Source organism: Mustela erminea, chromosome 13 (assembly GCF_009829155.1).
Source record: "Mustela erminea isolate mMusErm1 chromosome 13, mMusErm1.Pri, whole genome shotgun sequence".
Classification (NCBI taxonomy): Eukaryota; Metazoa; Chordata; class Mammalia; order Carnivora; family Mustelidae; genus Mustela; species Mustela erminea.
In genome coordinates, this window is record NC_045626.1 from 71,596,312 (window position 1) to 71,615,086 (window position 18,775).

General features: G+C 46.3%; 1 protein-coding gene across 8 annotated transcripts in view; it reads left to right on the forward strand.

Moving 5' to 3' along the window:
• Nucleotides 1–18,775, forward strand: part of TTC28 (tetratricopeptide repeat domain 28) — a 648,175-nt gene that overhangs the window by 528,651 nt on the left and 100,749 nt on the right. For all 8 annotated transcript variants that reach the window (XM_032311632.1, XM_032311633.1, XM_032311635.1 and 5 more), the window contains 5 exons: nt 7,701–9,042; nt 10,352–10,875; nt 14,354–14,463; nt 16,196–16,325; nt 18,502–18,720. In XM_032311632.1, coding sequence (XP_032167523.1) covers nt 7,701–9,042; nt 10,352–10,875; nt 14,354–14,463; nt 16,196–16,325; nt 18,502–18,720 — 2,325 coding nt within the window. The remainder of the gene's footprint in view (nt 1–7,700; nt 9,043–10,351; nt 10,876–14,353; nt 14,464–16,195; nt 16,326–18,501; nt 18,721–18,775) is intronic.

Here is an 18,775-nt window from a genome sequence, read left to right on the forward strand (position 1 = left end):
CCAGCTGCATTCTATTTCCTCCAAGTTTGGTTATCAGAGGAGTAAGTTCTGAGGTTCTAACATACAGCATGGCGGCTACAGTTAATAATACTGAAGGTATACTTGGAATTTACTAACAGAGTAGATCTTAAGTATTCTCACCGCAAAAAAAGGGTGATGGATGTGTTAATTAACTTGATTGTGGTAATCGTCTCACAGTGAATGTGTATATCAAATCATCACATTATATACTTTAAATATATACAGTTTTGTCAGTTATGCCTCAATAAAGCAGGGGCGGGTTGGGGAGAAAAAGGCAGATACTTTCCGGTGGAGTCTGTCTGTGTGAGGCAGAGAAGGCGTGTGCAGGGATTTCCTTGACCTTACTACTGTAGTGGGCTCCTCTGGAATGAAACAAAAGGGGAGGGCAGTCGGTATCTGGGACAGAAGAACTCTCAGTGCCACAGAAGACAGCTCAAATTGCTGTTGAAGCAGAAGATAACAGCCCCTTAACTTCACTTACCCTTTGCAAGAACAAGAAGAGACTGGTGGGTTGGGTAGAAAAGAGTAGACAGATGTAATTAAGATAAATGGTGGCAGAAGAGACACGTGATGGCCCGAGAGTTCTCCAGAGGTGACGCCCACACGACGGATTACATCTGCCTCCTCCTACTGCATTCCTGCACCTCTTAGCATTTCCCGCCTGCTAATGTACACTTCACTGCTCCAGATACAGATTTAGCCAGACCAGCAATCTGTCCTCATATAGCTGCCACGAGATTGGTTTGCCACAACAGTATATGAACATTAATATAGGAGAAGTAGGTGCAAAGTTATGACCACCTTTCACTAGAAGGCAGTCCAGCTTCATTCTGGGGAACAGGTGAAAGCACGGATTCCTAAGTCAGAAGAACCTAGGGTCCAGTATCCATTCTGCCACGTGGAGCTGTATGGGCTCCACGAAACTTCTGGGTCTCTGAGACTGCAGTAGTGATCTCACAGGATTTTTTTTTTTTTAAGATTTTATTTATTTATTTGACAGAGAGAGATCACAAGTAGGCAGAGAAACAGGCAGAGAGAGAAGGGGAAGCAGGCTCCCCGCTGAGCAGAGAGCCCGATGCAGGACTCGATCCCAGGACCCTGAGACCATGACCTGAGCCGAGGGCAGAGGCTTAACCCACTGAGCCACCCAGGTGCCCCTCACAGGATTGATTTGAGGTGTGCCTGAGATTATCAAGTAGAAGGGCAGGCACTGGTTTTCAGGAAAAGCTTTTGTACCAGGAAGATGCTTGTAGCTGAAATCACATGAGAGATAATTTTAAAATTATCGCATTTAAAAATTTCTGTACCTTTGCTGTCCTCCACTGGCAAAAATAATGAGCTTATCTCTAGGCTAATAAATAATAACCTGAAAATGAGATAAAACATCCAGTAGGTTGCATTTCTAACACAGAGTACTTTGCTCTCATGCCTTTGATGCCAGCCATCTGTTTACTAAGCAGGTCTGTCCCTTCCTACCCACTCCAAGCCTTGGGATATTTTAGGTGCTATGTGGACAAACTCTGTGTGGCAACTTGAGAGGTAGAGGACCTGGGGAACCTAGAGAGCTGAAATAATGGGTGCCCCAAAGAAACGGGCTATTCTTCCTGGTGGAGAGCGTCGGGGGAGCAGCTGCGAATACACAGCACTGTTTGTATTAAGCACGTTTGTCCACTGTTCCGGTGGAAACACCTTCCCTCCCCACCACCCTTGCCTGTTGGACTGACAAAATGTCATCCTATCCATTAGGAGCCTTTGAAATTAAAGGTAAAATTAAATATTGTGTCTGTAAAGAAATCAAAGCAGTGGGACAAGACACCGTGTCACTGTGAGTCTTCCCAGCCTGGAGAAGGACATGGAGGCTGGCTTGTAAGCATGCCGGTGAGCAGCTGATTTCTTTCTCTCCTGAGGTTCTACGGACAGACAAATGAACTTAAATATCCACATCGGGACATAGCTATGAGGAAGTTTCCTGATCCAGAAGGAACAATAGGAGAATGTGTCATACAGATCTCTCTGCATATCTTGATTATTTGATTTAATTTTCTGTTATGGAATGTTTCACGCACACACACACACACACACAGAAGGAATAGAATAACAAACCCCCACGTACTCATAAATAAGTTATCAACATTTTGCTAAAAAAAAAAAGAAATACATTGCTAATCTTGTTTCATACACCCACCCACCCACACAGGCTCACTTTCCCCCTCTGCTAGAGTGTTTTTGAAAGGAAACGATGTTGTTTCACCTGTAAATACTCCTGGGTGTGTTTCTTTTCTTTTTTTTTTTTTTTTTAAAGAATTTATTTATTTATTTGACAGAGAGAGATCACAAGTAAGCAGAGAGGCAGACAGAGAGAGAGGGGGAAGCAGGCTCCCCACTGAGCAGAGAACCCGATGTGGGGCTCGATCATGACCTGAGCCGAAGACAGAAGCTTTAACCCACTTAGCCACCCAGGCGCCCCTCCTGGGTGTGTTTCTAATAGATGAGAACTTTTAGCACAGCTGCTGGCCCATGTTACACCTAGGACACTATTAATAACAGTTCCTTGATGCCTCCTGCTTATCTTGGATGGGCTGGTACGGCTGAGGGTGTGTGGGTCAAGAGTACCTCCCGCAGCTTTGCCAAGACCTCACTTCCTCTCACTGGACCTGGGCTCTGTCATTTATAAGTTGACACCATAGAAGGGCCCCTTCTAGCTCCCACAGCTCGTGTCTCCTGAGAGTGGCTGGGGCTTTGGCTAGGGTGGGGCAGAAGCTAAGCTTTTGGAAAGCTTCGAGAAAGGACCGATGAGCTCTTAAAGCCCCATTTGGATCCCATACTATCAATAATCAGAGCAATGCTATTTTCAGTAAATGAGAAGAGCGCCTCCACTGTTGGTGGAAATACACTGGGGCCCTCCTTTCAGAGAATTCACAAGAGAGAAGGCAGGCAGAAGTTCCTGCGGAAACACTAAATGTTCTCATTTAAGCAGAAATTCTGCTAGACCCATCATGGTCACAACTCCCTTGGTCTTTGCTGATAATGGTTAATAATAGGAAGCAAACCGGGTTGAGCATTTACTGTGTCCGAGTCACCTGTGCCGGCTTCTCGTGAGCATGATCTCCTGGGTCCTCACTCAGCACTTCATGTAGGTGTTACTATTCCCAGGCAGTGACCATTCCTGTCCCCAGGGTAGAGGCCCACCGTGGTGATCTATAAATCCATATCCGTGTGTCCTTTCTCCGCACGCCCTTGTGGGAACTCGGCTTTGTGAGGCTCTTCTGCCCCACTAATCTTCGTTTAATCCCCCTCCCTGCAGCACGTTGTCACCTAGCACACCCCTGCTGACAGGCTCTCTATAAGTCTTCATCTGAGTGACGGCCCTGGAAAATCAAGCTGTGGTCTCGAAAGGGAAGGAGGATCTGCAGATTATCTCCTCAGCATGTGCAGTCACTCTGCTGGCAGTTCTCAGGGCCGCTTTTATGTTGCCTCAACAAAGAGAACGGCTGCCAAGAGTGTGTAATGCTCTGTTCAGAATTCTCCAGGCTGGCAGAGAGGCTGGGGCAGTAGAGACGCAGGGCGGATGAAAAGAAATCCCCATCTCAGCCAGGCCCATTGCCTCCTACGCTTGCTCATGTCCGGAAGTCTTTGTTTTTGAGAATCTGCCTGATTCTTTAGAGAGTCTCGGAAGTGTCAGATGAGGAGGAAGGGGAGAAAGAAGGCGAGTGTGTGGGCAAGCTGGCCGGGGGTCAGATCATTTTGCCATCTCCAGCAGGCAGTTTCTTTCACAACTCACTGAACCCTGGGTAGCCATTATCATCCCAACTGCTCCCTATTAACTAGGCCAGACTCTTGAGGCCATGAGAGGAAACCTGGAATTCCTTTTCCTTTCTGTCACTCTCTAAATACTGCTTGTACCATGTTCAGATACCATGCTGGGGGTTACAAAGCATACTGATATATACCATTATGTTTCTCATACCTTTTCTTTGACATAGCATAACCCAACTTTAATAAGAAAACAAAAACACCAAAAAAGTTTCAGTTAGAAAAGAAAAGGAGGGGCGCCTGCGTGGCTCATTCGGTTAAGCAACTGACTCGGTTTTGGCTCAGGTCATGATCTCAAGGTTGTGAGGTTAAGCTCTGCATCGGGGTCCATGCTGGACATGGAATCTGCTTCAGATGCTCTCTCCATCTCCCTCTGCCTCTCCCCTTCCCCTCACCCCCCTGCTCACATGTGTGCATATGTACATGCTCTCTCTCTTCAAAAAAAAAAAAAAAAGGAAAAAAGCCTCATGGAATTAAAGTGACCATCTCAAAGGTACCCAGCTGAACGAGATAGGAGCCGGGCTTGTAAAACAGAACTGCTGACTTAAAGTTCTGCTTTTCCATGATAGTTCGCCATCCAGATACTTAGCAAGTTTTCTGTAGGATGGTGGAGAGGGTAGGGGGCTAGCAAGAGAGACCTGTGTCCTTGGTGTCAGGGAGCATGAAAGTTTACCTGAGCTTCCCCCATTGCCTTTTCTGAAGGGCTCATGCTGCTTGTTTCTTTTTAACATCATCCTGGGAACCAAGTAATGATCATATTGGCTTAAAAGAAAAAACACCTGCAAAGAAATCTAAAAGCTGTGAGGGAAAAAGAAAAAAAAATCTGCGCGAAGGCCTTGCTGTGGGAGAAGGTGCTCAGAGGGAGATGTGGGCGCCCCAGCTCTTGCCCCCTTCCCCGCCCCTACCCCAGGCTCTGGCTCTGTTCCTAACTGTGGACTCTTGTCTGGGCAGATATTTTTCCCTCTCATTTTAGAAATGCAGAAAGTGAAGACAGAGGGAGCAAATGATTCATTTCCTTGAAGGATTCCCGGAAATTGAAATCTAAAAATTTTCTCTTTACATAAAAGCAGTTTAGGAATACAGGTCAAATTCAGGTCTTCAGAACTGAAAGGTTTGTCACTAATCATTTTTCAACACTCATGCAGTTCCAGGTGATGCTCAGATATTGCCTCTTGGGTAGCTTAGAGTTTCTAACCTTGAGACAGGTTCTGAAAAACCGCATCCTTCCAGCAAGGATACCAATGACATCTCCAGCCCAGGGGAGTGATCAGACCCAATCCCCACGAATGTTACTTTGCTTGTTGGATCAGAGTTTTAAAAATCCTTTCATTAATTTTTAAATCAAGTGCTATACATTCCTTAGAGGAAAAAAAAAACCACTTAAAATACAGAGAAACAAAATGGAAAAAAAATGGCAGTTCTACCACCCAAAGATTACTACTGTTAACATTTAAATAAATTCTACACTGTATGTAGACACATAAATGTAAACATACATGTATATACATCCATTAATGTTTTTATTACAATATACTGTTTTGTGACCATATATTCCATTAATATATTATAATTTTTCCCATGTCAATATATCCTCTTTGACTTCATCATTTTTTAATTAAATCATTTGTTCTGGGAGAGACTCAGGGTATTTTTTTTCCTACTTCACCATTTTTAATGACACTATGTTATTCCATTGTATAGAGGACCATGATTTACTTAGTTATTTTTAAATTATGCAATACTTTACTCCTCTAAGAAAATACCCAGAATAATTACCATCGTTTGTTTAAACTCTACCATCTTGAGAATTCACAGAAGCATGTAGTAATTTCAGTGACTAATACCTGAATTCCAGTCTGCAGTTACAGTGCACTCAGACATACGTGATTTCATTTGATCCTCACTACTGCCCTCTAAGACTGGCTTCGAGATGATTCTTTTCCTCACTTCATAGACGAACTATGAAAAGCTCAGAGGGACTGAATGATGTATCCAGTACCCCGAGTCGAGCTAACATTAAAAAGCTGGCCAGACCCAGAGATGGATGCAAGTCCTGTGACAGGGCAGACCTCCAGCCCAGGCAGGGGAGGACACGGGGACAGAAGAGGGGCCCTGGCATTCTCCTTTCTGCCCCCTTCCCTTCAGCGTTTATGATGTGTGCTGACATTATTCATTTCCTGACCGGCTCCCTCATGACCCGGCACACTCTCTGAGGGCAGACTTGCATCTCCTTTGTTTGTCCCTGCTGCCCACCACGAGCCTTAACCCAGTAAATCCTGGGGCAGCGCGTGAGTGAGTCAGTGAAAGTGTCACAGAAGCGAATTGTGGGGCCTGGATTTTGACAGCTTGCTTCTCAGCGCGTCTATTTTTAGTTCAGACTTTTAAGAAGAACCCAGCTTGGTGTTTTTGCTTTTTTGTACTTCTGTGGGTTTTGGTCACCACTGCAAAGCCCACACATTGATTCATGGAAAAGTATGTTCAAATCCAAGGGCAAGGAGAAACCTGTTTGCATACTAGATTCTGTCCATCTTTTTCAGGGCTCAGCACCCCAAACCACCCCCCTCCCCAGATTGAACCAGGTTCTCAGTAAAGGCGCCTCCCAATTACTTTGATGATATCCCTTATTTGGAACTACTTTCTCTTTTTTATTTCGATGATATATCTTGTTTTGAACTGCTTGTAGAAACAGTACCTTAGCTGCTAGAGCATAGTTTATGAGCGTTGTTTAAAGTGCTGTTATTAATGACTGTAAAAGCAGAATTCTAAGAAATTTTGGAAGAAAAAAATCATGCAAATCCCATCACCTCACAAGCAGTTTCTATTTTTGCATAATCCCCTCAAGGTCTTGTCCATGTGCACACACTTATTTTCCTGGCTGTTGTCATGGGGAGCATGCAGCGTTGTTTTCTGCCCTTTTTTTTTTTTTTACCGCTTATTATTGTAAGAACCCTTTTCCCTCATTTTTCTACCCAGACTTTATAATTATCTTTTAATGACTGCATAATCCTCTGTTGAGTTGATATACCAAAATGTACTTCTACAGTCCCCCAGTGTTTGCCATTTAAGATGTTTCTGATTTCTCACTAATCTATAATGCTGCAGTGAAGATTGGTATGTGAATAGCTTTTGCATTTTTCAGATGATTATAGACTATATTCCCGTGAGTAGGATTGCCGGGTCTGAGCAGGACCACGTGTGTGGTTCTCGCCATCCTGCTTCTCCATAGGCCATTCCCGTTTATGTCCAGCAGCTGATGTGTTTACCAATTTCAGGCAACCTCATAAGTATAGGGTGCTGCTTAAATTTTTTGTTTGCTAATTTAGCTGCAGTAAAATGGTACTTCGGGGTTGCTTTATTTTGCATTTCTTTGATTATTAAAAGAAATTAGCATTTTCCCCCTGTGGTTACTTCTGTATTTCTTGGATGTGAGTTGTCTGCTCACACTTACTGTTCTTTGCTTATTTCAGTAAACTAGAGTTTGATTTTAGATTTTTTTTTAAAAAAATCAGACCAAGTGAAAACTTGGAAATCTTTATACACGATAGCTATTGGATTTTGTCATATATGTGTCACATATTTTTCAGTGTCGGGTTTGCCTTTTAATTTTAGATATATATTTGAGTACAAAACCTCTTAATTTTGTAATCAAATCTGTCTGTGTTTTTTTTCTGTTTCTTCAAAGCTTAGAAAGCTATCTCCCCTCTGGAGCGCTGATAAATATTTAATTCTACCTTCTGTTATTTTAAATTCTCTAATTCATCTGAATTGTGTTTGAGTATAAATTGAGTTGCAAATTACTTTTTTTTCCCCCAAACTGCTCATCAGTAATTCTAACCTTTTTTCTGTTCCTTTATTCTCTTTCTTAGGAATCATACACCAGATGAAAGGCGATTATGATACCGCTCTGAAACTCCACAAGACACACCTGTGCATCGCCCAGGAGCTGAGTGACTATGCTGCCCAGGGCCGTGCCTATGGGAATATGGGCAATGCCTACAATGCCCTGGGGATGTACGACCAGGCGGTCAAGTACCACCGGCAGGAGCTGCAGATCTCCATGGAAGTGAATGACCGGGCCTCACAGGCGTCGACACACGGGAACCTGGCCGTGGCTTACCAGGCCCTGGGTGCCCATGACCGGGCCCTGCAACATTATCAGAACCACCTGAATATTGCTCGGGAGCTTCGTGACATCCAGAGCGAGGCCCGGGCCCTCAGCAACCTGGGCAACTTCCACTGCTCTCGGGGGGAGTATGTCCAGGCTGCCCCCTATTATGAACAGTACCTCCGGCTCGCTCCTGACCTTCAAGACATGGAAGGTGAAGGGAAGGTCTGCCACAATCTCGGCTATGCCCACTACTGCCTTGGAAATTACCAGGAGGCTGTAAAATATTATGAGCAGGATCTGGCGCTGGCCAAAGACCTTCATGACAAGTTGAGCCAGGCGAAAGCTTACTGCAACTTGGGCCTAGCATTCAAGGCTCTGCTGAACTTCAGCAAAGCTGAAGAGTGTCAGAAGTACCTACTGTCCCTAGCCCAGTCGCTGAATAATTCCCAGGCTAAATTTCGAGCCCTGGGGAACCTGGGTGATATATTCATCTGTAAAAAAGATATAAATGGTGCAATAAAATTCTATGAGCAGCAGCTGGGCTTAGCTCACCATGTCAAGGACAGAAGACTGGAAGCCAGTGCATATGCAGCCCTGGGCACGGCATACCGGATGATCCAGAAATACGACAAGGCCTTGGGTTATCACACACAGGAACTGGAGGTCTATCAGGAGCTGAGTGACTTGCCGGGGGAGTGCAGAGCTCACGGGCATCTGGCTGCGGTCTACATGGCCCTTGGGAAATACACAATGGCCTTCAAGTGTTATGAAGAGCAGCTGGATCTGGGGCAGAAGCTGAAGGACCCCAGTCTGGAAGCCCAGGTCTACGGCAACATGGGGATCACAAAGATGAACATGAATGTGATGGAAGAAGCCATCGGCTACTTCGAGCAGCAGTTGGCCATGCTGCAGCAGCTGAGTGGAAACGAGTCCGTGCTCGACAGGGGCCGCGCCTATGGCAATCTGGGGGATTGCTACGAGGCCCTGGGTGACTATGAGGAAGCTATCAAGTACTACGAACAGTATTTATCTGTTGCCCAGAGTCTGAATCGCATGCAAGACCAAGCTAAGGCTTACCGGGGCCTAGGAAATGGGCACAGGTAAAGATGACAGAGGTCAGATGTGGTTGATCACATGCACTAAGAGCATCTGTGACAGTAAAGGCAACTTACTGTCTGCATGGTGGCTTGTTACCTACAAAGCAGTTTCATGTGTATCTTATTCAGCTCCCCCAATGATTTTGTGAATTTAGCGGGGTTATTATTACCCTTCAGTTATGGAGGAAGAAACTAAGACCCAGAGGGGTTTAGTCGATGTCCAGGGTTACGCAGCTTAAAAATTAAGAACAGCTGAGAGTCAAACCCAGGGCTGTCTGACTGCAAATGCAATGCTTCTTTGACTACCTCATGAGGTGCAGGATAAAAGAGATAATGGGAACGGGAAAGGTGAATGCATCAGTTCAACTGATGTTTTCTGAAAGTCTCTCACATTATATGAATGTGTTTATTAATGACACATCTATACCCGCGAATTACGTGGACTCACGTTTTGTTGCTTTTAGTGAAAACCACCTGAAGATGGTGGGAGTGAATAAATGAATAAATAAGTGAATAAATAAAAATCCTATCATCATCATGCTAGGCACCTTGCAGAGATATCTTGCTTAATATTTACGGCAATCCTGTATTACTCTACACTTACTATGGTCTGCGATGGGCTGTGGGATTTACTATCATCCAGAAATGGAGGCTCAGGGAAAGGAATTCATGTGCCCCACACAACTGACTTGGTCTGCTGCCCAAATCCTTGCTCTTCCCAGTCTTACCATGTCATCTCTTAGCAGCACAGAAAAGACACACTGTTGGCCAAGGTGATGCTTTCCTTCTGAGTGTGGGGAACCCAAGAAGGTGTCTGTGTCTGCAGAATTTACGGCCCTTCCAGATCAGCAGGGGATTAGGGCTCCTGGAGTAGAGGAAGGGCAAGGGTCAAGCTAAATCATCACCCACAGAGTGCTCTGAGAAGCTCAGGGTGAAAGATTTATAGCCATTGTAAAGTGATTTCAAAAACATAGTCTAAGCGGTAGTGGAAATTGGGAGGCCCAAAGAACCAAACAGTTCACTCGCTATCATTGTGCCTATTAATATATTTTATGTTTCCTCTGGGGTGTATATCCCATTGAATCTCAAGCTCTTGGGAAGGTCACTAAGGGATGACTTTTGAATTGCTTTCCAGATTATGAAATTCCCCTGCATCTCACTCTAAGGGCACATGATAGATTTTAGCTAGAAGAGGAGTTAAGAGCTTCTATAGTAAGTGACAGTGACAAATGCTTTTCATTTTCTCGGGGGCTTTAGCATGTCTGCACCTGCACAAAATAATATCATTGCTTTTCTGTCTACATCCCCACAGGGCAATGGGGAGCTTGCAGCAAGCCCTTGTGTGCTTTGAAAAGAGGCTCGTGGTCGCCCATGAGCTCGGGGAGGCCTTTAATAAAGCGCAGGCCTATGGAGAGCTAGGAAGTCTGCACAGCCAATTAGGGAATTACGAACAAGCCATTTCCTGCCTTGAACGCCAGCTGAACATTGCTAGAGAGATGAAAGACCGAGCTCTGGAAAGTGATGCGGCCTGTGGCCTCGGTGGCGTTTACCAGCAGATGGGGGAATATGATACAGCCCTGCAGTACCACCAGCTCGATCTGCAGATAGCAGAGGAAACCAACAACCCCACCTGCCAGGGCCGAGCCTACGGGAACCTGGGCCTCACCTATGAATCCCTGGGCACCTTTGAGCGGGCCGTGGTCTATCAAGAACAGCACTTGAGCATCGCCGCGCAGATGAATGACTTGGTGGCTAAGACAGTGTCATACAGTAGCCTCGGAAGGACCCATCATGCCTTGCAGAACTATTCGCAGGCAGTCATGTACTTACAGGAAGGTAAGTGAAAAGGTCCTGTGTGGTTCCTGTGGGGTGGTCTCTGGGTAAGCCCTGAGGTCAAGTTCAGAGTCTACTCAGAAGGAAGTAGGCGCAGTTTGAGTGGCCACCCCTGCCCAGAGTGAGGAGCTCAGAGGCCACATCATGAGTTCAACTCCAAAACTGTGGTGCCCCCACTAGGTGTGCATTAATAGCACAAAGGCGTTCCCTTGTCCAGAATGTGTTTCCTGGCTTGTGTAACCCTGGGAGCTGGCTGTCCGGGCAGCTGGTACCCTCCTTGCTCCTTGGAGCCCTCACCTTCACAGCAGACGACACATTCCCACATAAGAGGAAGCAAGTAAGGTTTAGTCGCATAAAATTTAAGGGCCTGAATCAGAGGAAGATGCCCATCTGTCCCAAGCCGCGTTGTCCATCCTGAAAATACCTAAACTATAACAAAACTGTGAAGAAGTCCATTTTGAGGTCACAGCTGAGGTTTAATCCAGTCTGAGGTTCGCTCAAGCAGTCGGCCAGGCTTCCTTCTGGTGCTTGCCCGTAGTGCTTGAGCTGATGCTATGGCAGTCTTGTTCCAGACACTCCCAGAAAGTGACTGCAGCTGCCTCCTCCTTCTCCTCCTCCCCCTCCCCAACCCCCAGGCTCCTGTCCCCTGCTGTCAGGTTCCATGCAGCCACATGAGCCAGTCCTCGGAGCTTCCTTCCTCAGGAAGCAGAAGCCCCACAGCCCTGTGCTGATCCTCTACCCCGTACACTCCTACCCCGGAAAGCACTTCGCCTCATGGGGGCACATGGCGCCCTCCCATCCTGAAAGGGAAGAAGGGCAGATAGGATGTTCTTGGCTCACTAGTAAAAGGAAGTAGTTGCTGATTTCCAAGCAAAAACTCTCATTTCCAGCTTCCAAGGGTCTTTGCACGTTTAGTTTATTTAACCGAATTTCATTCTCACAGTAACCTTCAGAGGTGTATCTCTACTCCCGTTTGCGGCCAAATGACCCGAGGTTCAGGGAGTCCAGTGGCTTGGTCCTGACCATGTGGTCAGTTCATGGTGGAGTGGGCCCCAGCCCAAGTTCCCAGCCCCAAGAACCACACAAGACCCTGTGTGTTGTTGTTTCTAAGCACAGCACAGGGTTGGAACAGTGATATATCCCCCATTACTCCGGAGCCCCAGCTGGGAAGCCAGGAGGGAGGGAAGCAGGAAGCAAAGGGAAGACTGGGCCAGAAGCTGACGGTTTGCTGTCATCCTTTGTACAGACCAGGGATTGCTCTGGCCTGCAGGCTGAGAGGTTACCCAGAGGCTGGGAGCCACTTCCCAGACCTTTTTTGGCTTCCACTCCATGGGCGCTCTGCCTCCATGCATCAAATATGAGAGTTGGCTTTGGGTTTCCTGAAACTTAACTGTGGTAAAATTCCAACAGACTGGGGGCGATTTTCAGTCGAATTTGTGAAAACTATTAAATTCAGACCCAGCAAATGACAACCTTTCAGCTGTGTTCTTTTGTACTTCCTGAAATATTGTTTCCATAAAGCAGCTGCTTTGCCTGAGACATTGTAACATAATTCTACATTTATGGAAAACTCTCAATTTCACTTTTATTGTTTCTTGTAATTCTGAGTCTCGTAGAGATCTAAATTCTCATCATGGCATCTCCATGGTGCCTGTTCTGCGGCTGTACTCCACCAGAAAGCCTGGTGCGGCTCCTGGGTGGGATTAGATGCCTCTTCTCATGAGCTATTACAGGTGCGGACACCTGGAAGGCCCTTTCTGAGTGCTTCTGAGTCAGGCCTGCAGCCTCTTGCACTGAGGGTACAGTGGAGCCAGAAACCACCTTGGTGCCTGCCCCTCTCCTGGCTCTCAGAGGGGGCTGTGAGTCAGCATCACCCCGCCCCAGGGCACTTGAACCTCACTGGTGGGGCCTGGTCTGAGATTTTGGTAGAAGCTCTCCAGGTAATGTGTACAGACAACCCTGATCAAAGCCACTGGTCTCATCTGGCTTTCTCTCTTTTTGTAAGTGAAGAAAAGGAGCCTGGGCCCATTTAGTGACCTACCTGGAGCTATATGAAACTAGTTCCTGGGAAACCAGGCTTCAGGGATGCTGGGGTGCTGGGTTAGATTCCTAAGAGACAGAGGCTGATAGGAACGAGGGGGACAGATACTGTGTCTGCCCGGCCTCTTAGCTCTTCACTGGAGAACATTGAGCAGGGATAGCTGCCTTGAAGAATGAATATGCTTAGTGTGTCGAAGGTTAAAACATTCTCCTGGTTTTCATCCAAGAACCATTTGTGTTCTTCCTCCATTTGTGTTCCTATTGTATGAGGTGTTTTTTTAACATGTGAATAATTTGCAAGTATTATTTTTGTTATCCAGCAACACGTTTTAAACTTAAAATGGTATTTCTAAGTTTTCTGAGTTAAGTGCCTTGTGAAATGCATAGTATTTTACGAGCGCGAACCTGAATATCACTTCAACTGACTCAGTTCCTTTTCAGAAGTCAGAAATTGCACTGGCCCAGCATGCTCAGAGGCAGGCTCCCATCCACTGTAAATCAGATTTTAAAAAAGGAAGTCGTTCCTTTGTGCGTGCAGCTGTAGTGTGGGAACCTTCCTGTGCTCTTCTGCACAAGCTAACTCCTGTGTACAGAGAGCCAGATCATGAGGACAGAGTGATGCTGAGAACTGCTTAGTGGCCAGGACAATAAATGGTTGCCCTCAGATTTGGCTTTCCCAAAGCTTTGGAGGTTTTTTGTGTCCCGAAAGCCAGAAGCTTGCTGTAGGTAAGTGACCCAAACTGCAGGTGTCTGTCTGAAGGCCACTAGAATGAGGACAGTCTCATTTAAGGCTTTCAACTCATTATGTACTTGTTCTGTAACCCTGCCGAGGCACATCAAAGTGTCAGCCTTAAAGGAAAAACAGATTGGACATGAAATGCCTCAGTGGTGTCGGTAACAGAAGGCAGGGTCAGACGGTGTGAGTGTTCTGCTTTTGGGGAGAACATCAGATGTGTCTCCCATCGACACTGATTGGATGCTATGTACGTGAGATAGGGAAGAGTATTAGCTTGGCTTCTGTGCTTGACTTGAACTGTCAGGGAAAGCTTTTGCCTGCCAAAGAATTCGGTTGGATAAATTTATAGGCCAGAAGTTTTCATTTGCAAAGCTAGGGATTTCACAGCTGGGAGGGCAGCCAGGTTAGGTTCCATTCACGTTTCAGTGTTTCTGCCTGCCCTGCAGATCTGTTTCCTGCTGATAGCCATCACCTGAGCTCTTGCTGGGGCATCTTGGACTGTTCTGGAAAGGTCGCCACTAACACAGAATTTGAAGAGAATGTTTACTCTGCCTTGACTGATTCTACTCTTGTCCCGCATTTTAGTTAGCTCTGTTATTAACATTCTTTATATACACCTGGTGCAGAATTAACCTCCAGGACTCCTTGGTCAGGGGGGATTGTCTGTCTTCCGTGTGTCCTTAGCATTTCTCTATCTGATTTCAGGCTTAAGGTTAGCTGAGCAACTGGGCCGAAGAGAAGATGAAGCCAAAATTCGCCATGGTCTTGGCCTCTCCCTTTGGGCTAGCGGGAACCTGGAGGAGGCCCAACATCAGGTGAGTAGAAGAACCCCTGTTCCAAGTGGATTTTGTTGCCAGAAGCATGGAAGCCCTTGGGATTACTGTCCAAGTAGTGATGACGTTTGTTACAAGGTGCTAACCTCTGCACTTGGATTGGTGTATAGATTTTCCAGCCCAGAAGTGCTGAGCCTTAGTCAAGATTCCTGCTCACTTGTATGAGAGATTTCTCAACGATTTCTTTAGCATTCTTATGTTACGTGTTACCATTCCTCACTAAACCTTCATATGAAATTACATACATTTTATGAGAGAAGTAATTCAAGAATTCATAATTATTGGATTTAATGTCTTTATAGGTTTCTAGACACATCAGTGGATACTTCCTTCTCTCTCTCTCTCACACACACACACACACCCATACACATACACGCACTTGTACACACACACATACACACACAGAATTCATGTTTCTGCATATGTACAAATAGTTGAAGAGAAGCCCACTCTCATGCTGGCTCTGGAGACTGGAAAGATCCTAGAGTTGTGGTTCCTCTGTCAAGCTGAAGGAGTTGTGAGATGGCATCATCCAAAATCACACACTCAAAGCTTAGGCCGTGTGTGAGTAATTCCTGCTGAGGCATTGTGCTAGGCCCAGGAGCACAAGGCAAGGTGAATCAAGGCTCCTATCGGAGGTGCCCACAGGAACTGATGAGGTGATGTGACTGAAATTGTGCCATGGCCTCCTGGAATGTGGTGGTGTTTCTCTCTCCTTTTTAAACTATTAAAGGCAGTTTAAACAATTCTTTAGTTCCTTGTTTAAAAAATTAAAACTTATATTACTATAGTGATTTGCAGTTTTCAGGTACTGTCACTCACTGAATTTATTCCTCAAATACCTCTGAGGGTAGAATGATAACCATCCCCTTTATAGAAAAGAAGAAACTGAGACTCCAAATCTTGCCCCAGGTCACAGGATGAATTAGTGGTAGAGCTGAGGATACTAAGTCTAAGTTCTTAGTCCTAGAATTCTGTTTTTGGTTTTTTTTTTAAATTTGCATGAACTTAAAATTGGATACTATTCCTTACATATAAATATTAAGAGAAAAGTCTCATGGAGAAGCCACTTGGAGCAGCAGGGCAGTGTCTCTGTAGGAATGTTGAGCATCTGGTCCTGTGGATGTCCCTGTGAGCAGGTGTGGCTGCAGGGAGCTTGTCCCGGAAAGACCTACTCCTGGTCACCGTTGCAGAGGGCAGTGTTTGATTCGGCTGAACTGCTTGCCAAAGCTGACCTCCTCCTGAAAGGATGGCTGCCTGCTCCTCCTCCCTCCCCCCATCCCAGCCTTGTTTCCAGCCTGTCTGCTCTGTACCTGCTCTCACTCTGGCCCTGGGGCTGAGTGAGGCTGGGGTACTAAATTATGGTTGCTTGAGGGCAAAAGGAGAGGCTTTGTTTGTTTTAATCAAAATCAGCCCTTGATTGGATTCATAGCTGATTTTTTTTTTTTTCTTGCAACTTTCAGACTAGAAGTCCATAAGCTTTGTCTTTTAGATCGCCTAGTCTAATTGAGCACATAAACAACCATCATTTCCTGGGTGTGATCTGATATGATGCCTCTTCCAGTCTACAGGAACCTACCTGGAAATGAAGATCCGTCCTTTCAAACCTCTTAAAAAAGTGTTTCTAGATTGGAGCACCAAGTTGGGTACAGAAGTTGTCTCTGGCCATAGTGGTTTCTGGGGAATGAATGACATTCTTTGTCCCTACTTGCAGCTCTATAGGGCATCAGCGTTATTTGAGACAATCCGACATGAGGCGCAGCTGAGCACGGACTACAAACTCTCCCTCTTTGACCTGCAGACTTCGTCCTACCAGGCCTTGCAGCGGGTGCTCGTCAGCCTGGGTGAGAGCGGCCGGGGTTCCCACTTCTTGGGAGTGAGCCTGCCTGTCTGTGTCATTCCAGGGCTGCTGGGGCAAAATCTGACTCATGACGTCAGGCCATGAAGCTACAACTGCAGTCCAGTCACCGAACATGTGTCCGTTTAGTCAGCAAATATTTATAGAGCACCTACCAAGTGCCATGTGCTAGTCCTGGGAATGAAAGGCCAGAAGGCCCGGTCCCTGGCCTCCAGAAGCAGTCAGCCTGGTGAAAGACAGACGTCAGGGAGTCCTGTACGGTGTGACGGGTGCTTAGGGTAAAAGAAACTCGGGTGCTGTGAAAACAAAGCATATTGGCAGACAGACCCAGGAGCTGGAGAAAGTGTCCTGGGGCTAGAGAGGCTTGAGCTCCTCTCCCTCAGCTTCCCTCCCACCACTCACACCTGTAGGCGTACCGACAAGATAACATGCCGGGCCTCTTCCCTGTTTCCTCTGCCACATAAGTCTTTCGTTTGCTGCTCTGTGAGTGTTTTTACTCTCTGGGTCTGCCCTCCAGGCCGTGACCTAGTCAGTGATCATTCTCCCAGGCCTGTGTGCTGGCTTGTACTGGGGCAGCATGCATTTCCCTTACTGGGGCCTCCGCTGTCCATCATCTTCTTATAGCTGGCCTGTCTTCTGCCTCTTCTCAGGCCTGTCCAGCTCTGCTGGCCATTTCCCCCAACCCAGACCATGGGTGGAAGAGGTATTTACCAGAACTAACAATGTCTTTGAAGTTGGATGTTGAGGCCTTGTCAGTAAGACCCTGTCCTTTGCTGTGTGTATCTGAATGCCCAGGCCTCCCCTTGAAAAATGTATCTATTAAATATGCTCATTGCCTGAGATTACAATTTATTATCTATTATAATCACAGTGTTAAGTCTGCCTAACACTTTGGGGCCGATTTTCCAACGTGCACAGAAATCATCCCTGCTGTTCCAGTTAATAACTTAATAGGGTAAAGAAGACATTTGCATACACACATGTAAATCCCCCTTTCTACTGATACTGGAACTGCAGGAAGCTAGGCATCCTTGAAGTGCTGTCGGAGTGCGGCATCTGGTCTCCTGCCTCTGCCTGTTCTCTCTTTGGACCCTAGTTTGGGCAAATCTTCCCTCTCTGTATTTATGATGCAAGCAAATCCCCTGCATTATATTTCTTCTAAACACTCTGAACAATCCTCACTTGAAAGTATGTTGCCTTATACATTGTTGGTGCCCTCATGTGTGTGCATTTAGCTTTTAAACTAGATAACAGACTAGTCTCTTAGGGAAAGGGATCAGGAATTGGACTGAAAGACTGAAGAAAAGCTTTGAAAGAGAAAAGCAATTTCAAAGAACTAGAGACTTCAGAGGTTTAAACCCTTTGCCCGTGGGGACCGGAAGAGAAGAGAAACAAATGTGTGGGAGCCTAGAATGGAATGAGGTCTCAGCCCTAACAATAATATCACCTGTTATATATGTGATACTTTGAATAACCCATTCAGGCATCTCACATGCAGCACCTTGGTCAATCTTTACAATAGCCCTTTTGAGATGGAGGGGGCAACTGTTAGGACCCTCCTTTTGAGCCAAGGTTGAGAGGGAATAGGACACATTCAGCAGAGGGACTGGCAGGTATGAAGACACAGAGGTATCATGTGGGGGGATGTGCTAGTGGGGCTGGACAGTGTGATGCCTAGAGGGGCTGCATCGAAGAGAAATAGAAAAATGGTCAGGAACCAGGTCCTGTAGGTTTATCTCACAAGGCCAAGTCAGAATCAAAGTTGAGCAGGAACGTGAGAGGGTAAACAGCATGCAAAGCATTAGGTCTAAATAGCTAAAGTGAATGGGGTCAGACGCCAGGACGCCAAAGAGCAACTCAGGTTGTGGATTAGAGAGCAGGCAGAGCTGAGGACCATCCTCTGAACAAAGTTGGCTCTCTTGGGGTATGACTGTTGACAGGGGAAAGCCTAATGGCTTGGGCAGGGGGTGGTCTGAAAACGTGGAGTTTTAGAAGAGTGGCGCTGTACCTATCATCTGAGGCAGGGGGTTGGATGTGAACGGAGACTGTGCCCCACAGAGGAGTGCAGTGAGGTTTCCACCCAGGATCTCTGTACCTGATGGCCCTTTGTGGATAAACACACTCCCCCAGGGACTCCTCACCATGTGGCTTTTGTATCCTAGGCCATCATGATGAAGCCCTCGCTGTGGCAGAAAGAGGACGGACACGGGCGTTTGCCGATCTTCTGGTAGAACGACAAACAGGACAACAGGACTCCGACCCCTACTCCCCAGTCACTATCGATCAGATCTTAGAGATGGTTAATGGCCAGAGGGGACTAGTACTTTACTATTCCCTGGCCGCAGGCTACTTGTATAGCTGGCTGCTTGCTCCTGGGGCAGGTAAGATCTCTTTCTATGGGAACTGGGCAATTAAGACACTAGACTGAGAAAGTCT